This window comes from Abramis brama, assembly GCF_963993115.1.
Source record: "Abramis brama genome assembly, chromosome: 4".
Classification (NCBI taxonomy): Eukaryota; Metazoa; Chordata; class Actinopteri; order Cypriniformes; family Leuciscidae; genus Abramis; species Abramis brama.
In genome coordinates, this window is record NC_139966.1 from 27,992,464 (window position 1) to 28,018,824 (window position 26,361).

General features: G+C 39.1%; 1 protein-coding gene across 1 annotated transcript; it reads left to right on the forward strand.

Annotated features, from left to right (window-relative positions):
• Window positions 1–5,965: 5,965 nt before the first annotated feature.
• Window positions 5,966–22,060, forward strand: LOC311080553 (E3 ubiquitin/ISG15 ligase TRIM25-like). The gene is made up of 6 exons (XM_084110545.1): window positions 5,966–6,613; window positions 17,822–17,917; window positions 18,004–18,237; window positions 18,660–18,819; window positions 18,973–19,017; window positions 20,443–22,060. The coding sequence occupies exons 1-6, from the start codon at window positions 6,044–6,046 to the stop codon at window positions 20,976–20,978; spliced, it is 1,641 nt and encodes a 546-aa protein (XP_083966671.1). The 5' UTR covers window positions 5,966–6,043; the 3' UTR covers window positions 20,979–22,060.
• The last annotated feature ends 4,301 nt before the right edge of the window (window positions 22,061–26,361 follow it).

Below are 26,361 nucleotides of genomic sequence, written 5' to 3' on the forward strand. Positions count from 1 at the left end.
TCCTCATATAGACAGTAAGATCAGTGTGTGTTTGTGAGTCATGATGATTTACAGTGTGTATCTGTGCTTTTCTTTCAAGACGACCAAAAGTCTAACCAAGTCATTTTCCAAATCACAGGTTGATATCACAAAAAAAGAGGATCCTGTGAAATTTTTTTTGGACAATATCGGGTGACACCCACACTCCATAGTAATCTTTTACGCTTAGGCCGTGTGTCCACCAAAGTGTTTTTTTTTTTATTGTTTTCAATGCGCGTTTTTAAAACGCCATGAGCGTAGCGAGGCGCTGGGTGTTTTTTCACGCTGAAGCACTGAGTGTGAGAGAAGAATTGTGCATCATCGAGAGTTGAAGAATTTTCAACTTTGGGTAAAACGCTCATCACTGTCACTTTTTTCCCCAACCATCCAATCACAGTGGAGGAGGGGCGGGACTAATACCACACCGACCAACCGCCACATTCTGCTTGTACAACGTCAACAGATGACAACAACAAGCATAATAACGGAAGAAAATCATTTAAAACAAGAGCCAGAGAAAATACGTTACATTGTATCGATATTTTAATATAGAATCAACACAGAAACAAAATATGTGTGAAATGAGATACTAGTAACACTTTCACGGATATTCCGTATCATAATAAGCAAAGTGTCTCAACTGAAAAAAATACTGCGCTCGTGCGCTGCCAAAACGCTCTCAAGTTTTCATTAGAGTGCCTAGCATTTTCATCTGGCTAAAAACGCTTAGGTGGACACACGGCCTTATGGTTACAAATTATAGGGGTGGTATAATGTCCTTTTCACAAGATGTAAAATAAATCTTTGATGTCACATAAAATTGTTACATAAAATTGTCACCTTGCAAAAATAAAAATATACAGACTTTCACGAGCTCACGAGAAACTTATTTTTTGTTTGTAATGACTTTTTATTTTAAATAAAGTTAACAGAGTTCCTGCACTCTGAATACTAAAATATAGTTTAAATGTAAAAAGCTGAAAAATAAAAATGGTTTATGTAAGGGTTAATGCCCGTCGAGGTGTCCATTATCAGGTTTTAATGGACGACGGCGAGGCGGTTGCCTCCGCCGAAGTCCATTAAAACCTGATAATAGACACCTCGAAGGGCATTAACCCGCTTATACCATGGTTACTTACGAAAGAAAGAAATATTTAATCAATTAATAATACTTTAATGTGTTTTAGAGTAAAAATCGTGAGGGTTTTTATTTAAGTCGAGCGCATTATTTAATATCTCCCGTATACAGGCGTTGCCAAGCAACGTGGCCACAGCGACCCGACCGCAGCAGTTGATCAGTGAGTTTGAGCCAGCGCAATCATTTAGAACTGTCATCAGCCAAATTGACGGGCCGCCTTTCCTAGGTTATCACTTTTTAACGGACACCCTGCAGCCAATCAGAATCGAGTATTCACCCAGACCATGGTATAATTAAAAATAACTACTGTCACGTGGTATTGTTTTAGGAGGCACTTTGACAAGTGGACACTGGAAGGCCAAGTTGTGTGTGAGGAGGGCATTCAGCCCAGCTTCCTGTCTGGCCTTGCCATACTGTTCACAGCATATTACATATTCAATCAGGAGGAGGCAGCCTGTACCTTGGAGTTCATTCAACGGGAACAACCTAGCCTGCATTTTACACATGTATTCAGTATCAGAACTTGCCTTTTATGGATATATTATCTGTTGAGGCCTTTGACACAATGTTTCTCAACTCGAGAAGAGATAAGTTTTAGGGTGAATAAGATTTAGATGTCTCCCTCTTTAGCACTAGCAAGCTAATGAGTTAAATCTATGCTATGTTATGCTTTATAAAACGGTTAGTTCCAATCCTTGATTCTGATTGGTCAATAGCTGTGCTTTATTCACGATAAAACACGGCTACGACCGCTTCACCCAACTGTTCTATGTATCACTACACAGCACCCCTAGCAACCACTTTTAGTAACTTAAACACATGTTTGATCTCATTGATATTGTTCATTGAAGCTATAGTGGAGTATTGTGAGAGATCGAGTAAGCGAGTGTACCTGCATTTACAGTAGATATAGCATTTTCCTTCAGGTCAGTCCTATATTCATAATAAAAAAAAAATCCGTTTGAATGTCCGCTGCGATATCTTGTCCTTTTAACAGTTAAGGGGTTTTTCTGTGCCCATAGTCATCTGTCAGTTGCGTCTTCCTTCTCCGTGTTCACAAGTTTGATTCCTTTCAATGTAAAAGTCTTCTCTACTGACTGACTCACTCATAAAGACGGTCTTTGCCGCCATCTATTGGCGAAATAATGTATGTAACTTTTGTTGCTGTTTACGGTCAGGGACTATTTACACTTTAAATGGATGGACAAAAAAATGTGATATTAAAAAATATCTATATGACAGTAGGCCTATACGGCAGTTCTTCCCTGTGGTATTGAAAATTGATACATTTCAAGGTATAGTATCAAAGTAGTATCGTGACAACATTAATGTAGGGTGCCACACATTTTTTTTAATTTTCAAAGGGTGCCTTGACTGAAAAAAGGTTGGGAAACACTGCTCTAGACTCTAGCTGCACGGGCGTGGGCGTGGGCGAGCGCTTCGTCGTCTTCTTATTTGATAGGTGTCCGCGGGTGCAATACAGCCACCTGAGAGGTCAACCAGGTACTGGCGCTGGAGTATTTACGCGTCATGTTATCATAAGAGTCCTATTCATTTTAAACATTGTGGTTATCGCCAATACCGGTATATTGTCACTCTAAATTAACACGATGTCGATATTTCATGCTTTGAATATCACGATTATCGTCAACACCGGTATATTGCGACACCCCTACTTGATATATACTGTGGTGATTTAGGTCTGTCATTGGTTTGTGTAAATACAATTCTGTTATTTAATTTCCACTGTTTTATTGTCTTTATTCTGCACCCCAAAATATGTTCCACAGCATTATATAACGGGGACTCGGGTTGTGACGTCACAAGTAGTGATGCTCGGTCGCGTTGGCTGGTTGCCAAGGGATTTTTTCTAATGTTTTTGTCATGAGACTATACAGCGCAGATACATGTAAACAATAGCCGCTTTCCGACCAAGTAGTTACAGGAACTTAGTTATAGGAACTGTCCACTTCTAAACAGTTCTATGAACTACTCTCCCCCAAACTCGGTTTTGCTGTTTGCGTTCGCACTGGCCAAGTGGCCGTAGGAACTGGTAGGAGGGGTAAGGGAGTGACGCAATCACGGTGACTTTTTGACACTGCATCTATGCTGGCTGCCCACCAGCAACAACTCGTCAAGTTGACTGCGCTTACCGAGGAGCTGGTGAGAGGACATGCAGGCACTCACCACACAAGCCGTCGCATCAGCTCCTACCACTGCATCTCCGGTTCAGCCGACCCAGATGTGAGTACTCCATCCAGCAATCCTCGTCTATCGCTCCCTGATAAATATGACGGATCCTCTGCTAAGTGTAAGGGATTTCTGTTGCAATGCTCAATATTTATCAATCAGCAACCACAACTTTATCCTACTGATGACAGTCGAGTATCATTCATCTGTTCACTGCTGACCGGAAGGACTCTGGAGTGGGCCTCATCATTTCCCTCATATGACAGTTTCCTCCATCAGTTTAGAGAGCATCCAGCCGGTGGAAAGGAACCGGGCGAGCTTCTATTTCCCTACGCTAGGGAGGATCTTCTGCAGCAGATTACACCCTCTCTTTCTGCACTCTGGCTGCACAAACTAGTTGGAAGGAGGATCCGTTGAAACTACTTTACCGCAAGGGTCTCACTACAGATCTGCAAGGGGAACTGGCATGTCGGGATGAGGGGAAATCACTCAATCAACTCATGGACCTGGCCATGAGCTAGACCTGATGCGAGCTAGACGAGTTCCGCAGATGCATATTAAGAGTCACTGAATATCCCTCCGCAAGACAAGAATCCGAACCCATGCAGATCGGCATTTATTTTGACGGCGCTGAGAACGTCAGAGCAAACAATGCTCGCATTCTCTGTGTTTATTTGTTAGCGATCTGTCTAACAGTACTGTTTAACATGTTATTATTAGATAGAACTGTTATAGAAAGTAGACCGTATATGAAAAAAAGGTTAATAGCCTATGCCGTGTGGTTGATGTCCTGTGTTGCTAGCTGGGCAGATAAACATAATCATGTTTGGCTTGGTCCCCTCAAAGTTGCGTTGGATTTTCTCTTCAGCATAAAGGTTTAGAGACCCATCTATCACTGTTTTCCATGTTTGTACAGTTTCTGGAGTAAATATATAGGCTATAATCTGTGTGTTTACATTATAGCTGTTTTAAAAATGGCGGGTGCTGGTGTTTCGCGTGCGTTCGGTCAATATACTGCTGCGTTTTCAGCAGTTGTCTTGGCTTTCCATGCCTTTTTGCGCCTCCCTTTCTTCATGTGTTCAATACTTTTTCCCTGTGTCATTTCACATTATTACACATAACTTAATTTCTGAACTTATTTTTGTTTGTTTCTTTGTATGTATGGCTTACTTGGGTTGTTACCAACATCTGCTGAAAATTTCATGTCAATAGCACCTTTGGAAATATATTTACTGAGAAAAATGATGACATGTTCAATACTTATTTTCCCCGCTGTAGATATTTTAATATCTAATTTTTTTTCATCCATTTTATCAAGGCAATCATTATTTTCAAGCTTCATAAAGCACAAATCTCATTGTAACAGAAACCCATTTAAAATGGATCAGTTTACAACATTAGATTACCTTGCACAGACAAATCATTTCGCTTCATACGACCCCAGTGTATCATCAGAGGACACAGGTATTAATTTTGTTTTGTCTGTATGTTTTTCCATGCTGGGTTACTTTTTTTATCCAAATGCTTGAAGTAAAAATGTTGTATTTCCCTAATATATATATATTTTTTAGAACTAGTCAGTGTTTATGATCAGAAAAATATGTTTCTCAGTTGTTGTTTTAGTGTTACTGTGTGTCATTTTAAGTGTTTTAAAACGTTACACAACATTCAAATGCAAACAATGCACCCTCCCTCACTTTAAGCTAACTCAAGTCAGCTCCTGAGACGAAGCACACTATATTTACTTTTTTCCTCTCTATCCCGCTCACAACTGAGCTCCCAAGCCTATCAAAGCATGCTTCATTGTTAGTGTGGATTTGGTTTTGTGATTTCACCCGTCTTTGAAGCGCTCGACTGTGTGAAGATGAGCCATTCATACTGATAACAGGAGCAATGAACACTTTTCATGATTTCAAAAACACATCCAGGGCCATATCGCCTCTTAACACCAACCAATAAAAATAATAATTTGCTAGTCAACTGGAGATGTTTACTTTGTTTTAGGTAGATCATAAAGTAATTTCAGTACTGTGATTATGAACTCATTTTACTACAATGGTTTCTCTTGAATGTATCTGCTGGTTGAGAATGAACTGTTCACTTTCTAACTTTTCAAAGTCTGTGATTATAGCGCCACTCAGCGGTAAACGGCAGCAAATACACATCCCTAATGTTGTAGCCAGAGGAAAGGCAGCGGTATTATTCTGGTTGAGAAATATCTGTACTTGTTGAGTTAACACGGCTTAATCCATGTGAGTGGAGCTTCCACTTTATAAGCTGAAAGTGCAACAACATTCAGGGTGGGTCAAGTAGAAGTGAGTACAAATGTGGTGTTGCTGAGAGTGGTTTAAAAAGTGTTTTCTTTGTGAGTGGAAGGAAGTTTTCAGCCAAGCACTGTACACACACACACACACACTCACAATAGTGCTTATTGACAGATATATATATATATATATATATATATATATATTATATATATATATATATATATATATATATGACAAAAGACTGTTAATAAACACTTTTTGACACCAGTGACTGTTCTTAACATCACGACTTGTCACACTGATTTACAGACACGCCTGTTTTGCACACGTCACTCAAACACAGAACCAGGAATCACATGAGTTCAGGGAAAGTGAAACTGAAGTGTAGTTGAGCTGTTGTGTGTTTGTGTCTCTGTATTCATGCAGTAAAATGGCAGAAGCCAGAATATCTCAGGACGAGTTCATGTGTTCAGTGTGTCTGGATCTCCTGAAGGATCCTGTGGCCATTCCCTGTGGACACAGTTACTGTAAGATCTGTATTACAGACTGCTGGGATCAGGAGGATGAGAAGAGAGTCTACAGCTGTCCTCAGTGCAGACAGACCTTCAGTCCAAGACCTGCTTTAGCTAAAAACACCATTCTGGCTGAACTGGTGGAGAAACTGAAGAAGACTAAACTTGCTGCTGACTGTTACGCTGGAGCTGGAGATGTGCAGTGTGACGTCTGTACTGGAAGAAAACACAAAGCCGTCAAGTCCTGTCTGGTGTGTCTGAACTCTTACTGTCAGAATCACCTTGAACAACATGAGAGTTTCTTTAAAGGAAAGAGACACAATCTGACTGATGCCACTGGACGACTGCAGGAGATGATCTGCCAGAAACACGACAAGCTCCTCGAGGTTTTCTGCCGCACTGATCAGAAGTGTATATGTTTGCTGTGTATGGATGAACATAAAAACCACGACACTGTATCAGCGGCAGCACAGAGGACAGAGAAACAGGTATGAACTTAAAGAGATCCCATTATGATCATTTACAGGCTCATTCAACACACTACTAACACGACTCAACCAGGATTCACTCCTTTACTTAGCGTAAGCCTTGGGCATTCATTTATTTATTGAGAAATATTGTGACAGTTTGTTCCCGGAAGAAAATTCAAGCCTATAATGTTTTAGGGAGTTCAGAAACAGTGACACTGATATAGAGAATGACTCCCTCTGGAGGGACATTTTCATGCTTAAAGCTATAGTAGGTAATGTTGGAGAGCTAGCAAGATTTGAAAGCGGCACCTCTTCTAAGCTCCACCCCCTCCCGTCAGTACTCAGTCCAAAGCTACGACCCCACAAACATGAACGCACATCCACAGTCGGAGTCAGCTGCAGGTCACAGGAAAGCCGAGTATTTTTGTCATGTTGGAATAAATATTTTGAAACGATAAATGCCTTTCCTTTACCATTTCAGCATAAACAAGCTATTACTTTTCTTACCTCCTTACATGCTAAATGAATAATGACAATGAATGTGGTATAACACTTTTTGTTTTATTTAAAAAAAAAACGAACAAGAGAGACCTAAGAGAAATACTTTTTTACACAAGTATCTGTACTTTCGCTGCTTTTGATTGTCATAAACAATCTGTATTAACATATAATAAATAAATATATATAAGAAAAGGAGTGTCCAGGGATGGCTGACAGGTCAGGCTTTGCATGAGGCGTCGTCTGCTGTGGTGATCTACTCCTTTGGCAGTGATTTACCTTTAAGAAGAATATCACAATTACACATCTGACAATAATTACTGCATCTCAAAGACACACAATGAATGACAACACAACTTTGTTTCCATTTCACACAGTAACAAACATTTCTTCTCGTAGCTAACAAAACACATATGCCTCATCACCACAGTTGTCCCGTTTATAAGCAATATATTAACGTCATTTTATCACAATTATAATGCAGACACTTGCGACTATGGCTGTGCAATATGTTCAAAATGTCATGTCCTAAAAGTCAGATAAGCAGACCTGTAACGCAACTGGCTTACACCGACAGATAAGCTAATGTTAGCATTGGGCTAATACTAGCTACAAAAGTAGCTACGTTGCCTAACGTAACATATATCATGGAAATAACAAATCCCCCCGAAGCAAAACAAATAATTACCTGTCCAGCAGAAAGACCGCAACCTCGGCATCGCTTTTCAGCTCCCTCAGTTGTCTCCACCGTTCAAATGCTGCAACTGGCGAGCAGTTACCAGCAAAGCTGGCATTGGTAGATTTTGCTGCATTTTCTCTTCCATTGTGCCGCAAACTCCTGCTTACTCGGTGTAGTGAGCCATATAAATTGTCTCTGAGTGAGCTGAATGTTTCCGGGAACGGTGACATGTGATGAGTGCACGCAGGGCAGCGCGCGCAGTGGGGCTCGGGCACGAGACATGAAGGCATCTGATTGGTTCTTTACATTCGCACCGAATGGCAGTGATTGGTCAGAGTTTTTACTGTCCTGCAGCTGCTACAGAGGTCTGATTTTTTTCATTCCTTTTTCTGAACACATAATGTATTGACTACTCTCAGGATGGAAGGACCATTTCACCCAGTATAAAAAAAGTGTTTCTGAACAGGATTACCTACCCTAGCTTTAAACAGCAACATTACACACTAAAGAAAGATGAACATGGAATAGCATAATAGTTAAACCAGCAGTTCACCCAACAAAATGAACATTTATCGTTTTCAAGTTCAATTCTCATTCAAGTTATTTCAAATTGGTATGACTCTCTTTTTTCTGACGAAGACAAAATAAGGTATTTTAAGGAATGTCTCATCTGTCCATATATTGAAAGTCAATAGAGTCCAAAAGTTTCAGTCTTCAAAAAGGACATTAAGGTAGCATTAAAGAAATCCATAACAACTCCAAGGGGGGTAAACTAGGCTGCGTTACACTCCACTTTTAGATACACACTCGTGAACTTCCTTCTCTGGGAATCCCTGTTGCCATTTTGAAGTGCGTTACACTTTGTAAAGTGGACGAGGGAAGTTTATATGGACAAACCCTCGACCCCTCGATTTTGACAGAGGGAGTGAGTCTACTCTGATGCAGAGGTGGGAGTAAGTCACACATGTTCAAGTCACAAGTAAGTCTCAAGTCCCTACCATCAAGTCTCAAGCTAAGTCGCAGTACACACAAACCAAGTCAAGTCAAGTCAAGTCAGTGGTTCACTTTAAGCAAGTCAAGTCGAGTCCTGCTAAGGGTCAAGTCAAGTCGAAGTCAAGTTACAATACCAAACAGAAAAAAGTAGTTTATATTGGCCTCAAACTTATTTTTCCCTCAAAAATGATTACCTTTCTTATACATTTATGGGCAATTCCAGCGTTATGGATGTGACATTTGAACTCATAATGACAGGTGAAATGTCTCAGAAAAAAAAAACTTCTTACAATATTTAAATTGGAAATGCATATTCTTAGAGCACCCAATCTGGGGAATTGACAGGCAAAATATGTTTTTCTAAAATAAATTTAAGCACCTCCACAAAAGCAAAATATGCTTGCGTTATGGATGTGACGGGAAATGACAGAGTTTTTGGTATACTGTTCGATTTCCTTTAAAGTCTGTGAACTTTTAAGTCCAATGTATAAATATTGCTATCCACACGATGAAGGGGTCTTAGCTGAACATAAAAATATCAATGTTTAAAATATATATATTTTTATGAAGTGTATTATGAGGAAAAACCCTGTTATGGATGTGACGCGTCTGAAATACATAGAATCTGTTTGGAAAATCAACAATTAAACCATCATGCCACTTTTGTTGACGCATAATGGCTGTTTGACATTAAGAAGACTGTCTGAAATTATTCTTAAGACCCTCCCCCCCCAATTATGAATTAGTTATTTTTTTAGTTTGGATCCGACTGTACATCGTAATTCAATATGTAAAATAATTGACAATAAGAGAAGATGAGGGTGAAGGTATTTATTTGATTTATGTATTTCAATCGTTCATGCTTAACACTTTCATCTTTATAATTGTAATTCATGAAAAAATTGTATTCATTCATTCAGCCAGTACAGCCTCTTTGAAAGTATAACGGCCTCTGTTGTCAACGAAAGGATTGAGATGGTGGATAATTTGTCCTTTCTCCACCCACGACTTGTCCTCCTTTGTGGGCAGGATATAGACAAAGCCCAGTTCATCGTTTCTCCTTAGGAATTGCATTTCAAAACCATCAGGATCCAAATCAGTGACGAGGCCGACAAACTCCCTGCTGGACTTCTTTCCTTTGTAACTGATCAGCAGGCAATCACCTGTTTTTATGTTGCCCAATGGCTCACATGGGTGGGCTTGAGGCTCAACCTCACTTGAATGATGAAATGCGTGTGTTGCTGCCTCTGAGGATGAATACGGACTATGTTTGATGAGGCCCCAAGAGGTGGTGCACACTTTGGGTTCCTAAGAAAGAGTGCAAAGAGGTCATCATAATAATACAGATATCGCTTTGAATAACATTATGTACACATTCATTAGGGAGCTCAAATTGCCATCCAATACTTACCTATGAGAGGTCTTACATTAGTCCACAGACGCTCTAGCTGGTGTTCATGTGTAAACATCTGGATGTCCCTTTCCAAAACGAGTTTAATATTAATGTTCGGGCAGTAATGTGCAGCTGTTTCTGCAAAGGACTGTGGATCGTTCGCAATTACCTTGCGGCTTAGCACAGCTGATCTAACGCACCTTTTCACTGTCCCACCTACTCCATCAACGGCTCCCTTTCCATGACTTGTGGCAAAGAAGTGCCATTCAACCTGGATTAAAGAGTCAAATGAATATCACTAAAGAACACCATATGTAACCTTCTAACACACAAGTCCATAATGATACAATAACATTTGAATAGTCATACCTTAAGGTCTGGAAAGATGTTCCTGAAAATTGTGGACATGAATGACCAAATGAATTTGTTTTTAAACTGCGATGCTGCTCCATCACTGAAGATGTGCAACTTTTCCATGCTTGTTTTTTTTTTCATCAGGTCATCCACCACCTTGGAGAGAAATGTAGCAACAGCCTTCTTTTCATGCTCCAGTGAATCACTGACAATAGCATAGGATTGCACCTCTGCTTTGCTCCATCCAACAGCAGTAAAAATTGTGACTTGTCTGCTGGTCCAGTGGGCTGCCTGGATTTCATCTTGATATGCAGTAGTGTAATTTTCTGCAAAATCAATCTGTAACACCACTGTAGTCTCACTTGCATCTTTCATCTTCTGTTGGAAAACTGCACTTTGATTTCTTTTTATGAAGCAGTGCTTAAGAAATTTAGTGGTCGACGCCAGCAGCAATGCGAACACACCGCGCAATACTCCACTCTTCATTATCTTAACCTGAAACCCCCCTTCAGATTCCCATGAATGCCATGTTGTTTGGATGTTCTTATCTTCATCTGGGATGTTGCTAATGATGTTCTGAAGGAGAATTGCATAGCAACATGTTTCACATCCATTTAACATGCACTCCGGAGAGTCAGGACTGCAGACCACAGCTCTGATAAATGCTGGTATGCTTTCGAAAGCATGTCGTGGGATGTGTTTATGTACACTCTCAAGCAGCATTTGTATGTTCTCATGGTATTTACAGAGGCAAACATTTCGAGGTGTTTCTGCTTTTGTGAAGACCTCTCCTGGCTGCAAATTTAGATTTTCCGATTTGAATGTCTGGGTACTCTTGCTGAAAGACTCTATATGCCTCTAAAATAGACATAGTTAAGTGCATCTTTTGATATGTCTTCTTAACTCCATCTTCTTTTATGGTAACAAAATCTTTTCTCCCATGTGCCTGTCGTGAGATGTCATCCCGGACATAAAATTGCTTAACCTTTTCTTTAATGTGATCTGTTGTAACTGATAGGCCTACTTGTTTCATTTCACTGTGCTCAACACATCCAACTGTGTCAACAAACTTTTTCATCACTGCTTTTTTTTTGTTTGGACTTTGAGGAAGAGCAGTGAGGACTCGTTTCACTGCCCTCCCAAGAGACTGCTTACTCTTGTATGCCGGGACAGGAGCCCTTTGTACATCTAAATGTTGAGTCTCCTTTTCCTTTGTCTCTCTTTTGCAAGAGTGCAAACTCTTTCTTTCTCCTCATTAGTTTGCAGAGTTTTTTTTTTCTGGCCCTTTCCTCTCTCTTTCTTTTCCTCTCCTTTTCTTTGTAGTTTTCATCATTTTTGTGCCTTTCCCTGAAAGCTTTCTGACGTTCAGCATTGGACATAGCTTTTATCTATAGTGTAGCAGCCTAGTATTAGGTCCATTGGCATTTATAATTTTTATAAAATTATTTAACATATATGTGTGTTAGGGTGACCACCTGTCCCGCATTTTGCGGGAAAGTCCCGAAATTTGAAGCTTTGTCCCGCAAGTCATAAGCAGTGTCCCGCATTTTAATTTTGTCTGCGTCATTTTATTTCATCGTCCTTTAAATTACAATTCTAAAATAAAAAATATTAATAAGAAAACACTGAACATGCGCAGCCGTTATTATTGGTTCTAGCCAGAGCGGGAAAACAAACACTGAGAAAAAGAGGGTGTTTTCTCTGATGACTGCTGCGTGGACAGAGACGCGCAACTGTGGACCTCATAAAAAGTGAACTGAACTCCTGGTGAAAGTGAACTACAGCTACACCTGCCAGGAGTTCTAAAGACACATAATAAATGAGAAGGCCCTACTCGAAGCTGCCAGATCAGATAAAAAATTCAAGATGCACTGAATCCGTTAAGAACTCATTTAATATTTCTAGTCTTTCCTAATGGAATTTATGTGCTTATTTGTAAATGTGCTTTTTAGCGATTGGATTATTATTTTTACTTAATTATTTAGATTGAATAGACACGTGCTGTTGAATAGAGTTTTATATTATTAGTGACGTTCACACAGCGCCGGTCAGCACCGTCATTTTTATAAAGCCCATTAGCAATTTAAAACATGTTAACATGACTGCAAAAAGACATCTAATATAAAATCTATATTTATACACCTAGTATAATAATAGTAAGTTATCTCCCTCGTGTCCCGCATTGTCCCGCAAAATCAGGTCTGCTGACCTGCAACAGAGCAATAGCCAGGTGGTCACCCTAGTGTGTATATATGTGTGAACATGTATGTGTGTACACACACACACACACACACACACATATGTATACATATATAGCCTGCTATAAAGTAGGTTGTTATATTGTCATGGTATCTTATCTGAGGTAATGACTCTGAGGTACAAGGCTATTTGATATGACACATTAATATAACTAGATTTTTATTCAATTTATTTTCCCTGATTGTGTGCGGTGTTTAGTATCATCTTACCATGTTATCCATCTGTCGTTGTGGTTGGCATTTAGCTTTAAGATAACGCTATCTTCGAGCTGTCAAAACCTGAGCTTGAATGACAGGAAGCACGAGCGAATTAGAGGGCGCCTAAACCAATCAGGTTCCTCGCGCAATTGCAGGACGCCTCTCGACTAGGACGTGAATAGGCTATTATAAACACACAGACGGAACATTAAAGGGACACTCCACCCATTTGCATTAAGCTTTGCATTGTTAGAAACCCAGTCATACTATTGAATGGTTGTGCAACACTCTCTCATTTTCCCCTGAGACGGGAGAAATCCGTTATTTACCTCTTACACTTCCTCCTACAATGACGCAAAAATCGTCATTTTGCGTCATTGTAGGAGGAAGTGTAAGAGGGGGGGATTTCTGTTGAGACTACAACACTCGTTCCTCATCTTTCCCAGGGGGCGGGACCCGCTCACGCTACAGACCTATTACAGATCAGTGGGTGGGACTTTACTCTCTGAAACTGAAAGCAATATCCTCCATCTTGTTTGAAGCTAAGCTAACAGGCGCTGTGGAGACAGATGTACAGTTATGACAACAGCGGAGGAAAGTGCTCAATATGATATAGAAGAAGAGGATTTCGGAAGTCTGATGCTTGAATCAGGTGTTTGTGGCTACCTTTACAAGCCGCATTATAGCGAAGAGCAGCCGAGGCAGAAGACCTGCCTGCCGCGGACGAGGAGCCCGGACTGGCTCGAGTCAGGGCGGACTGGTGGCGCCGGTGATCTCACTATGCAACTACGAACCCAGAGATAGAGTCCGTCTGCGGCAAAGAATTTCAACGATGACAATTTCTCCTGGACGAAATCTCTGAATCAGACGAGGACACGGACGTTTGTGTTGAGAACTATCCTAGTTTCGCACCGCATATGTTCTGACTGAACATCCAGGTACCATGCAATAATTCACCTTTTCGAAAGAAATACAAACGAGGAGTAATGCACTAATGAGTTCGCCAACTAACTAGACATTTTGTGTGAATGTGAAATGAATTTCAAGCTCTGGGGGTAGCTAGCCTTGTAGACGGAAGTGTGATTTCTCTTATAGGCAGATATGCTGTTCTGGATTAGTGGGAGTGGCATGCGCAGCTGTGCAATGTGGTGCATTGTGGGAGTTGTTGTCTTTCATACAAATGCGTCCTTAAGTTATTTTTTGTCTTTCCTCGGTCACGAAGGCACCAAATTCAAAATTTATTTTACATTTCGACTACATATATGACCCACTTTAAATAAAAAACAATGTTCAAATGGGTGGAATGCCCCTTTAAAGCAGAGACTATAGCCTAACGGAAGACAGTCAATTAATGTTTGTCATATAGGAGTTCAAATCACAGGTTTCCTCCACAGTCAGGTGAACCGATGGACATTATTGTCCGTAGATGTGAGTCACTAGCAATCATGTAGCCTACGTTTTTTGTGTCTAAATGATCGCACGGTTTTCGGCCAGTTTATGGATTTTAATGCACAGTCGCGAGTCAAAATCATCACATTTTATTAAGATACAATTTATACAAAACGAAATTCACTTTAAAGAAAGTCTTTCTACAAAACAAAAATTTAATGAAGTGGCCAAAATCATTTCTGTCTTGAAACAGATCACAACAGTCATATGCATGATTTAATATGAAGCGTCCGTAACGGTCACGTCCATAACGCATTATTATGGTTGTTCAGAGCAAAGTAGTAAAATGAATTGTCGATCCTAATAAGCATAAACATAATTTAGCTTTGTAAATAAAGTTTCAACTTATTTGCATATCATATTGAATAAACTAAACCTTTAAAACGTTATGGACGTGACAGTGCACTGAAGCATCAAGACCTCTTTATTATAGCCCTTATAAATTCAACAGGCAGTGCTGTTATAACCAAATTAGTATATTTATTTCTCAGGCATGCCTCCATCTTTCTGCAAAAAACTTAACTGTTAAAATAAAGTTTAAAAAGGGGTGTCTTTGATACCTTTTTTTTAAAGCATGAAATATGGCTGGTTGAAAATGTAATTTAAGCATTGTTGCTCACCTCATATCTGGTGGATAAACAAGGCAATTTTCTTAAAATTTTTGTTAAAGCACATTAATACAGTATATTACAGACCTAAATGGACAACTTAAAAAGGGTTTTGTTCTTTTGGTTAAAACTTTATTTTTTCATGGTAAAGATGACCTTTGCATGGAATTGCCCTTATATCGTAATATTCATATTTATTAGCATGCATTTATGATTATCAAAATTTGGAATTATTATTATTATAATAACAATGATACAAAATGTTTTGAAGATAAAACATTTGAAGGTAAATTCACAAGTGTGATGCATTAATAATATTGGTTTCATAGTAAATGTCATATGTTTAACTTTGCTTATGTATTTTTTATGGAATACCACCTGCAGACATTAACTTTCCCATTAAGAGCCAATATTTGACCCCTTGAATTGACCCTTCGCAAAGACCCGCCCCCCTTAGTTACTGTCGCTATGTCCGACAAGCTACGCTGCTCTCACGCCACACCATGTTCTCATGCAGTGAAAAATACATCGCGGAGCAGAGAGGAGACTGACAACACGCTGACAGACAGGACAGACCAGGTTACTTTTCGGTAACTTTTGATATTAAACATATTAAACAAAGTCTCACCTTTCAAATTTGGTCATTTTTTAAAAGAAATTTAAACGATACATAGCCTACCGTTTTGTGGCTCTTAAATGTGTTTGACAGATCGCTGTAGAGCATCAGTTAAAGCTGCTCGTGAACCGATCATCTCTTCCTTCTAGTTCATTTATAGCATTAAATAAACATGAATGAACATAAGAAGGAATGTTGTTTTAAACCGCGGAAAGGCGTCAGTACACTCCTTTTTTTAAATTCAAATCCTCCCATGTTAATTTGCTATCTCTCCTGACTGCTTTGTCGGACAAAATGGCGGATTATGATTGGTTAGATCGCCTGTCAATCAAGCTCCCTGCGAAGGGTGAATAATGTTATGAGAGTAATGATTTATAATTAATATAGAAAAAATTAGATGCTAAAAAATAATAAATTATATATTTTTAATTATGACGTTAAATCCGCCAATAGGTGGCGCCAAATCACCGTCTTAATGTACGAGTCATAGAAGCATTCATTCAACTGATTTGTTCAAAATGGCAGATTCGTTCTGGAACTAAGCAACTAGGTCACTGCATTACAAAAAAAACAACGAATTTGTTCAGATACGCATAACTCTTTCTGTGGCTTGTTTGGAACTATTGTCATTGGAGAAATAGAGCAAAAACAGAGAATATTTGGAATATTATGTCTAAAATGTCACATCACAATATTCACTCTTTGTTTACTAAACTGTTTTAAAAAATCATTATCACATTTGCAATCGCGCCAATATTCTGGAAATATTTTTTTAATACTATATGTTATAATTATAAAAATAACTCATACTAGGGCAATTTTTATATTAAAGGACAATTCCGGTATTTAACACTTTTTTTAGTCTATTTTGTTGTTTGTTTTGGATGAACTAGAGTGGTGGACAAAGAAATTTTGACACTGGTTCCTGTCTCGACTTTTTGACTATTTTAGAATTGCCCATGACCGCTTTAGAATGGGAGTCTATGGCCATGCACAAACATTTCCTTAAAACAACCCTTAACGTTCGTTTTCAAAACTGTGCAACTCACCGAGTGGTTAGTGGTGTTCGTTGATGATTAAAAACAAATATATCGGCGCAATGTATGATTTCAATCCGTTTATTTTTCTATAGTGGAACTATTTTTTCAGATACCTCACAACCGCGTATAAACTTCCGCTCTTCCGCAACTTCCGTTGCTCTGCTCACGCTAGCCTCTATGCTTCTGAGAGACAGAGAACCGAGCGAAAAGACTACAACCAAATGTAAACAGCCCCCTTTCCGTTTCCGGTAGCGCAGTAATATCAACGAGCAATGAGTCCTCCAACAGAAATCAATGGGATTTTACAAAATGCCAAATAAAACATGACAGAAACCGTATTTCGCTACGCTACTTGTTTTGGAAGAACTAACGTAGTCCTTTAATATGCATTTCAAGGCTGAGATTATGCATCGTCTGCAGAGCTAACGTTACTTACACAAAATAACATCTAAAGCGCATGTGAAGACAATATCTTTATGAACTTCAGAAAAATATTTATTAGATTTAGGTATTAACTAACAGACAGACAGACAGTTATATTCAAAACAACCCCAAATCTTACTAACTTACCATGATAAAGTGCTTTAACATTTAAACAGATCCAACAAATAAAATGAAGAAAAAACATTATCTGTCGATATCTGTCTGTATAATGTTGGCCACTGAGAGTATAATGGAAATATAATTAACCACAAACCAACATGAGACTTCAAGTCTTTTAAATAAATCATTCTCTCTTCTTTTGGTATAGAATAAAAATACCAGTTCGGGGTTCCTCTTTCGGCTGTTGTTGCAGCCAACTGCACAACATATTGCAGGCATTATTGAGACCGTTGGTCGTCAAGATGGCGGCGCAAAGCTACAGTGACATCATGTGAACCGAATGAATATTTGATTTGGGCTTTAGAAACAGAGACTGTCTTCAGAAAGTTTGGAAAGACATGAGGATGAGTAAACAAAGAAATAATTTATGTTTTCAACTATCCTTATAAAATTAGGCATTGAAGAAATTATACTGACACTTATGAATGAACCTATAATCTTTAACCCCTCAATCTCACCACTTCTCTGATACTGGATTCATATCTGTTTAGTTGATGATTAATGTGATGTTTCTCCTGTCATTGGTTTGTCCTTTAGCACCAGCTGAAGGAGACGCAGAGGTCGTTCCAGCAGAGGATCCAGCAGAGAGAGAAAGATCTTCAGCAGCTGAGAGAGGCTGTGGCGTCTCATCAGGTGAGTCTGGAGAAGAAGAGAAGTTTGAGACGTCTCAGTCAGGACTCACTGAAGCCACTGTGTGATTGTGATGTGTGTCCTAACAGCGCTCTGCACAGACAGCAGTGGAGGACAGTGAGAGGATCTTCACTGAGCTCATCCGCTCCATTGAGAGAAGCCGCTCTGAGGCGACACAGCGGATCAGAGATCAGGAAAAGACTGCAGTGAGTCGAGCTGAAGGACGACTGGAGCGACTGGAGCAGGAGATCAATGATCTGAGGAGGAGAGACGCTGAGCTGGAGCAGCTTTCACACACACAGGATCACATCCATTTCCTGCAGGTAACAGAGATCTAGAAGAACAGGGTCATAGTGGACTTGAGCAAGAGACTCACAGAGGAACATTTCATGAGAGCAGAATGAGCCGTCGACCGAAGTGTTGATCTGTGTGTTCGGTTATTATATCATCATCAGTCAGACTCTCATCTGATCTTCTTCTATTGAAAGAGACGCACTTACAAATGCAGTTCAGCTCTGGAAATCTCTTAGGAAACTTATTTTCTGAAAGATATATTGAGCTTCCAGACAGAAATAGCTCAAAACTTCACCAATATTTAAACTTTTTTTTAGAACAATGTGAAATCCATGAACTTGATGGCACCAGTTTCACTACTAAAGATCAACAAGAACCACATAAATCTGACAGTAGTGCAGGTTATTGATGAAGTGTGGAGGTGATGAGCTTTGATTTCTGTTTTCTGTAGAGTTTCCAGTCTCTCTCAGCTCCTCCTGAATCTACAGACGTAAATGACAATCCCTTCAGTTCTCTCTCCTCTTTTGATGGCGTGAGAGAATCTGTCCGTCAGCTGAGAGACAAACTGGAGGATTTCTGCAAAGAGGAGCTGAAGAAGATCTCTGACAGAGGTAAAGTCCTGGAGATTCATCAGCTCTCAGAAATGATCCTCCATCATCTCATATCATGTAGAAGATCATATTAGAAATGTCTTAGGAATGGATGCAGGGATCATTTTCTCTTGACATGATAATCACACTCTTCATGTCTGTTGATTTCCACAGTCACTTTCACCAACATTCCCAGAACCAGGAACGACTTCCTACAATGTAAGTCACTTAGAAAACAAGCAGAGAAACTCACTGAGTGTCTTCATGTTCTTCCTGTAGAAAGAAAACATGACAGAAGAGTTTTATAGTTGATCATGTAAATTAGTGTTTCTCAACGGAGAGAACATCGAGGGGCGCTGGAAGCAAAAGCAAATTGACTCGTGACTTTAACAAAGATGTAAATCAGGGGATTCAACATATTCTTCAAAAACAGGATGTCCTCTAAAACTAATGAATAACTATAATTATTTTTCACTGAAAGCCAATTAAAAACATTCATCCAAGATTTAGAGGTAAAATCACAGTAGTAAAAAGCTTCAGGAAAGTAAGAACAAACTGAAATCTCTTCTGTAAAAATTCCTCTATGGATTTATCCTAAACAGGATTTTGTAACAAATCTCTTTAACCTTTGAGGAAACGGATAGAAATTTAAAGAAAGCTCAAGATTGCCAAAGGCTACAGCACTGAAAATCACCAACAATAGGCCTAGAATACTTAAAAACCTTGTAGATCAAATTATTACAAAAAAATCATACTGAGGCCACATATTTGAATGGCGTATATATCAGGCATAATTATAATAAACACAGAATAATAACCATTAATATACAGTAAATGATACACTGATGTAAATGATGATTTGCACAGGATATCTGGTAAACTAGTAAACCATATTATTGCTCTTCCTGCATTGACACCATTATATGAGAACTGAGCTGAACTGGACGATGACATCACTGCTTTCTCCAGAGCGGCTGTATAGATAAATTAACTAAATTAATAACTTTTTTATAACAGAAATTAATCAACACTGAACTTACTTAAGCTGGACAATGACACCATTTTCCTCTAGATTGTAATAAGAGGTCCACTGGAAGCAAGTTTAAGTAGAACCCAAATGCAGTTTAATGAAAATCAGAAACAGACATAGAAACAAAAACATGGCGAGGCATGGCAAAAACAAACTCAGGAACAAGAACTTACTACGTGGTTACATCAGCAATACAAGACACCGACACACGGCAAACATGAGGGCTAAATACACACAAGACTAATGACTAGACAAGGGACACCTGTGAACAATGATCAAACAATCAGACAATAAACTCATGACAAGACACATGGCAGGATCACATGACTACAAGGGATCACATGACAGACAAGGAAGCAAACATGACAAGAACAAAACCAGACCAAAACCGTGACATAGATCTGCTGTACAGACGAAACAAACTTTGTTGCATTATTTTCCTGTTATCACTGTAAAGCTGCTTTGAAACAATCTGTATTGATCAAAGCGCTAAATAAATAAAGGTGACTTGACTACTGAGACACTGCTGATATATTGAACATGAAGAGTTCAGCTATAATAAAAGATCAGACAGATTCATAATTCCTGATTCTGATGTGTTTTCTCTCCATCAGATTCCCATCAGCTCACTCTGGATCTGAACACAGTGAATAAACGCCTCAGTCTGTCTGAGAGGAACAGAGTGATTACTAGCACTGACACAGATCAGCCGTATCCTGATCATCCAGACAGATTTGATGTGTATCCTCAGGTGTTGTGTAGAGAGAGTGTGTGTGGACGCTGTTACTGGGAGATTGAGTGGAGTGGTGATAGTTTGTTTGGTGGTGTGTATATATCAGTGTCATATAAGAGCATCAGCAGGAAGGGATCGGGTATTGAGTGTGAGTTTGGATCTAATGATCAGTCCTGGAGTTTGGACTGCTCTTCCTCCAGTTACTCATTCACACACAATAAGATAGAGACTAAACTCCCTGTAAAGCCCATCAGCAGTAGAGTAGGAGTGTATGTGGATCACAGTGCAGGAACTCTGTCCTTCTACAGCGTCTCTGACACAATGAGCCTCATCCACACAGTCCAGACCACATTCACTCAACCGCTCTATCCTGGGATTAGGGTTTATTTTACTGGATCATCAGTGAAACTGTGTTGATGAATGAGAACAGACTGTAGAGAGATTCTACCCATAATGCTTTGAGCTGCATGATAAATCAGTAACAGTGAGATGTTATAGAGAAGGGGTTGGCAACTTTGTTGTCATGAAGTGGCCATTTCTAAGTTTCTGAGTTACTCTGACTGGATCGCTATCCATTAAAACATCCATTTACACTGGGAAACATAACTTTACCTCACTGAGTTCACATTAAAGAAGTAAGATATGAGCTTCATTTTATTTATCATCAGACAATTTCAAGATCATAGATGCGGCATCAGCACTGGAAAGATAATTTAGTGTCACTACTTTTAATGAAGACGACTGTGTGTTGAGCTTCAGCATGTGACGCTGAACTTTCAGTTTCATTTGCTTTTCAGTTTTCACGTCGCTGACGAGATGCTCAACTTCTCTCCGCGATGCGTAGCGCAGAAACTACTGTAATAGCGGTGTTATATCTGTGTACCAGGAGCTGGTATAACACACTCTCGCATGTTTACCTCAAGATGTAGATCTGTATGCAGGTACGAGGAACTTTATCTGAATGAAATACATACACCTCTCTCACTTTCTCTCATGTCACGTGCCAGCGATTGTGCCATAGGTCGTTGACTTCTGTTATAGTCTCTTATGTTCTCTTCATTACTGTCCCAGTCATCAGCTGAAGTGCTGTTTGTCCACCAGTGGGCTCTCCATCATAGACTATTGTTACTCTGTCATGGACTACACTACCCATAATCCTCTGCCCTGTTTCATCATCACAAATTGACTTCACCCTGTCATTTATTGCTAGGTTTTTATTTTTTATATTTTACCACTGCATTTCTGGACCCTCAGTGTCCTGCATTTCCCTGTTTTCCTGTGGTACCTGCTTTGTGTTTGTTTTCGGGTTTGTTTTTATGTCATTTGTTTATGTGTTTTGACCCTTTGCCTGCTGTATTGACTGATTCTGGATTACTGTCAAATAAAGCTGCACTTGGATCTTCACTCTTCGTGTCTCTGTATTGTATAACAATTACATCAATACTACAGCTGAACTTCTGTCAGTGAAATAACACGTCAGAATAAATGTGTGTAATGAATCCTCATATAGACAGTAAGATCAGTGTGTGTTTGTGAATCATGATGATTTACAGTGTGTATCTGTGCTTTCCTTGCAAGAAGACCAAAAGTCAAACCAGGTCATTTTCCAAATCACAGGTTGATATCACAAAAAAAGAGGATCCTGTGAAATTTTGTTTTGACAATATCGGGTGACACCCACACTCCATAGTAATCTTTTACGCTTGGGCCGTGTGTCCACCAAAGTGTTTTTTTAAATTGTTTTCAATGCGTATTTTTAAAACGCCATGAGCGTAGCGAGGCGCTGGGTGTTTTTTCACGCTGAAGCACTGAGTGTGAGAGAAGAATTGTGCATCATCGAGAGTTGAATAATTTTCAACTTTGGGTAAAACGCTCATCACTGTCACTTTTTTCCCCAACCATCCAATCACAGTGGAGGAGGGGCGGGACTAATACCACACCGACCAACCGCCACATTCTGCTTGTACAACGTCAACAGATGACAACAACAAGCATAATAACGGAACAAAATCATTTAAAACAAGAGCCAGAGAAAATACGTTACATTGTATCGATATTTTAATATAGAATCAACACAGAAACAAAATATGTGTGAAATGAGATACTAGTAACACTTTCACGGATATTCCGTATCATAATAAGCAAAGTGTCTCAACTGAAAAAAATACTGCGCTCGTGCGCTGCCAAAACGCTCTCAAGTTTTCATTAGAGTGCCTAGCGTTTTCAGCTGGCTAAAAACGCTTAGGTGGACACACGGCCTTATGGTTACAAATTATAGGGGTGGTATAATGCCCTTTTCACAAGATGTAAAATAAGTCTTTGATGTCCCCAGGGTGTGTATGTGAAGTTTTAGCTCAAAATACCCTATAGATATTTTTATATAGCATGTTAAAATTGTCACCTTGCAAAAATAAAAATATACAGACTTTCACGAGCTCACGAGAAACTTATTGTTTGTTTGTAATGACTTTTTCTTTCCTGCACTCTGAATACTAAAATATAGTTTAAATGTAAAAAGCTGAAAAATAAAAATGGTATAGTTAAAAATAACTATTGTCACATGTGGTATTGTTTTAGGAGGCACTTTGACAAGTGGACACTGGAAGGCCAAGTTGTGTGTGAGGAGGGCATTCAGCCCAGCTTCCTGTCTGGCCTTGCCATACTGTTCACAGCATATTACATATTCAATCAGGAGGAGGCAGCCTGTACCTTGGAGTTCATTCAACGGGAACAACCTAGCCTGCATTTTACACATGTATTCAGTATCAGAACTTGCCTTTTATAGTTATATTATCTGTTGAGGCCTTTGACACAATGTTTCTCAACTCGAGAAGAGATAAGTTTTAGGGTGAATAAGATTTAGATGTCTCCCTCTTTAGCACTAGCAAGCTAATGAGTTATATCTATGCTATGTTATGCTTTATAAAACGGTTAGTTCCAATCATTGATTCTGATTGGTCAATAGCTGTGCTTTATCAAAGTCCTTTTAGGCAAGTCGTGCCACTCGGCCGCCATCTTGGCAACGCCTTCGGGCAGCTATTTCGGACTAACAAGACCAGGCTCCTATCTAAATGAATGGGCAGAGAGTCAGAACTGCACTTTCACTGGTCATTGGGACATAAAAACTGCATGTATAGAAACAGCAGTAAAATATGATAAAAATCGCTGAAAAAGTTTGATGACTTTGTCCCAAAATAAGGTTTAAAACGCCTTTTCCCCCACAGGTTATACTTTTACTACGCATGCGCAAGGGTTCACGCTCACGACACCAACTTCATTGACGTCTCTATCCAGATGCCGGTGTTGTGCCAAGCACTTAAACAATTATATGTATTTAAATGTCTGAAACCTAAAATAAACATTATGTGGTTAAAAACACTGAACAGTTGTGATATAGCCTATGACAAGCGCTGAGCGCGTCCGTCTTTGGCTCAGCGCCAGCCACAGCGCGAAAGCACAGACTGAATATGGCAGTTATGTCACGTCACTGTACATTCGCTCCTTAGTGGTCAGCTGCTGACTATTAAAAGCAGATGATTGGCTTTCCAGCGGGAGGGGCGGGACATATGCATACAACCGCCATCTTTGCCGTTACGGGTTTTTCTTATATAGTTGTATTGAGGATTGAGGAAGTGGCATGTCTCTTACATAAATTGTCTCTGGCTTTATTCACGATAAAACACGGCTATGACCGCTTCACCCAACTGTTCTATGTATCACTACACAGCACCCCTAGCAACCACTCTTAGTAACTTAAACACATGTTTGATCTCATTGATATTGTTCATTGAAGCTATAGTGGAGTACCTGCATTTACAGTAGATAAAGTAGTATTATTTTTAGTATTTTTTAGTATTTATTATTTTAGTATTATTATAGTATTAAAGTAGTATTTTCCTTCAGGTCAGTCATATTCATAATAAAAAAAAAATCAGTTTGAATGTCCGCTGCGATATCTTGTCCTTTTAACAGTTAAGGGGTTTTTCTGTGCCCATAGTCATCTGTCAGTTGCGTCTTCCTTCTCCGTGTTCACAAGTTTGATTCCTTTCAATGTAAAAGTCTTCTCTACTGACACTCACTCATAAAGACGGTCTTTGCCGCCATCTATTGGCGAAATAATGTATGTAACTTTTGTTGCTGTTTATTGTCAGGGACTATTTTTTCCAGCGGAAGGAAGGCTTTTAGTGATTTTACTTCATAAAAGTCGCATAGATACATGTTTTTCGGCTTTAATAGTTGTATTGTGTGGTAACCTTTTTATAAAAGCAATAAGGTACTCGAGACGAGTGCTGTATCGTGAATAAGTAACGGCTGAAGGGGTTGCAGGCACTCTGCTTTGCGTTGCTGCTCTGCACGGCCCTTCAGCCGTTACTTATTCATGATACAGCACAGCCTCTCGTACCTTATTGCTTACATAAATATATATATATGCTCTAATATATGGTCCAATTTCAAAAACATGATTACAAGACAAAAACTTCAAACACTTAAAACCAATCTTAATTACATATTGTCTGTTTTCTGACCTTTTAGGCACTTTGTATGTATTAATCCAGAGAGAGGAACAAAGAAGTCGAGAGGAAATTGCCATCTAAAAGGACGGGGCAAATGGTGAGAAACAGGTTGCTGTGAACCCACATGTTGCCACTCTTCCGAGCAAAGTGATGGATTATCAGTAGAATTTCTGAAATATAAGTAGTACACACACACACACATATCTATTTTTTTCCTTAAAGGGACATTAAGTAGCTTTTTAGGTATTTTATTATCTAAAATCAATATTTTTATTAATAAATATGCCCTCAATGGTGTACAAATACCTATGCCAATGATCAGACTAATCCTCGTAAACGAAGAATTTATTATCTTTATATACATGGGACGGGTAGGTCCACGGAGGCTTCCATGTAGTTCCGCCATCTTGAAAAACTATAATAGCAGAGAGGGACAAAAAGTACTAGGCCAACGCGTTTCCACAACGCGCTTTCGTTCAGTGACTGAAGTCAGCAGAAGCGGAGGAGCAGAGCAGAGAGAGGCGCTTGTCACTGCCGCGACAAGTTTAAAAGGCTGCACTGCACGGTTATTTATACACCGTTCATTCATACATACATATGAGTCACAGGATAAGGAGTCCTCGTCGTCGGAAAAGTGCAAAATAGACCGTAAAAGGAATTTTCGGGATAGCTAATGCAGGAGAAAGCTTTTAAAAGAGACGCTGAAGTTGCCTGCTTTCTTATCGACAGGTAAGTCAATGTTACGGTCTTAATTACAAGCTTTCTTTTCATTACTTGGCTGTGTACTTTATTATATAGACAGTAGAACATTTATAGTTAAAAGTTAAACAGGCTCTTTGATGAATAGCAGCTATTGAGTAAAGTAACATTAAAGAAGTTTTTTATTATATAGACAGAAAAATAATAATAGAATATTTATATAATAAAAAACTATACGTTTTTTATTATATAGAGAGGTACTTTATTATATAGGCAGAAGAACATTTATAGTAAAAGTTAAACAGGCTCTTTGATGAATAGCAGCTATTGAGGAAAGTAACATTAGAGAAGGCTCTGATGATGATGATGATTAACAACGTAGCCTACTTCAAAAAATATAACGAGTAAAGAAGGCTTTATTACTACCTTAGTTAATGTTTTTCACAGTCAGTAATTCATACTGTAACATTCTTTTTTCGTTGTTTCAAGTTTGTTCACCCGAAGAAAAACTCGGAAGTGCTATTATAAGACATCCTGTCATAGCTTTTTGGTACATAACGGCTACCGTAGATGCAACGCGCATTTGA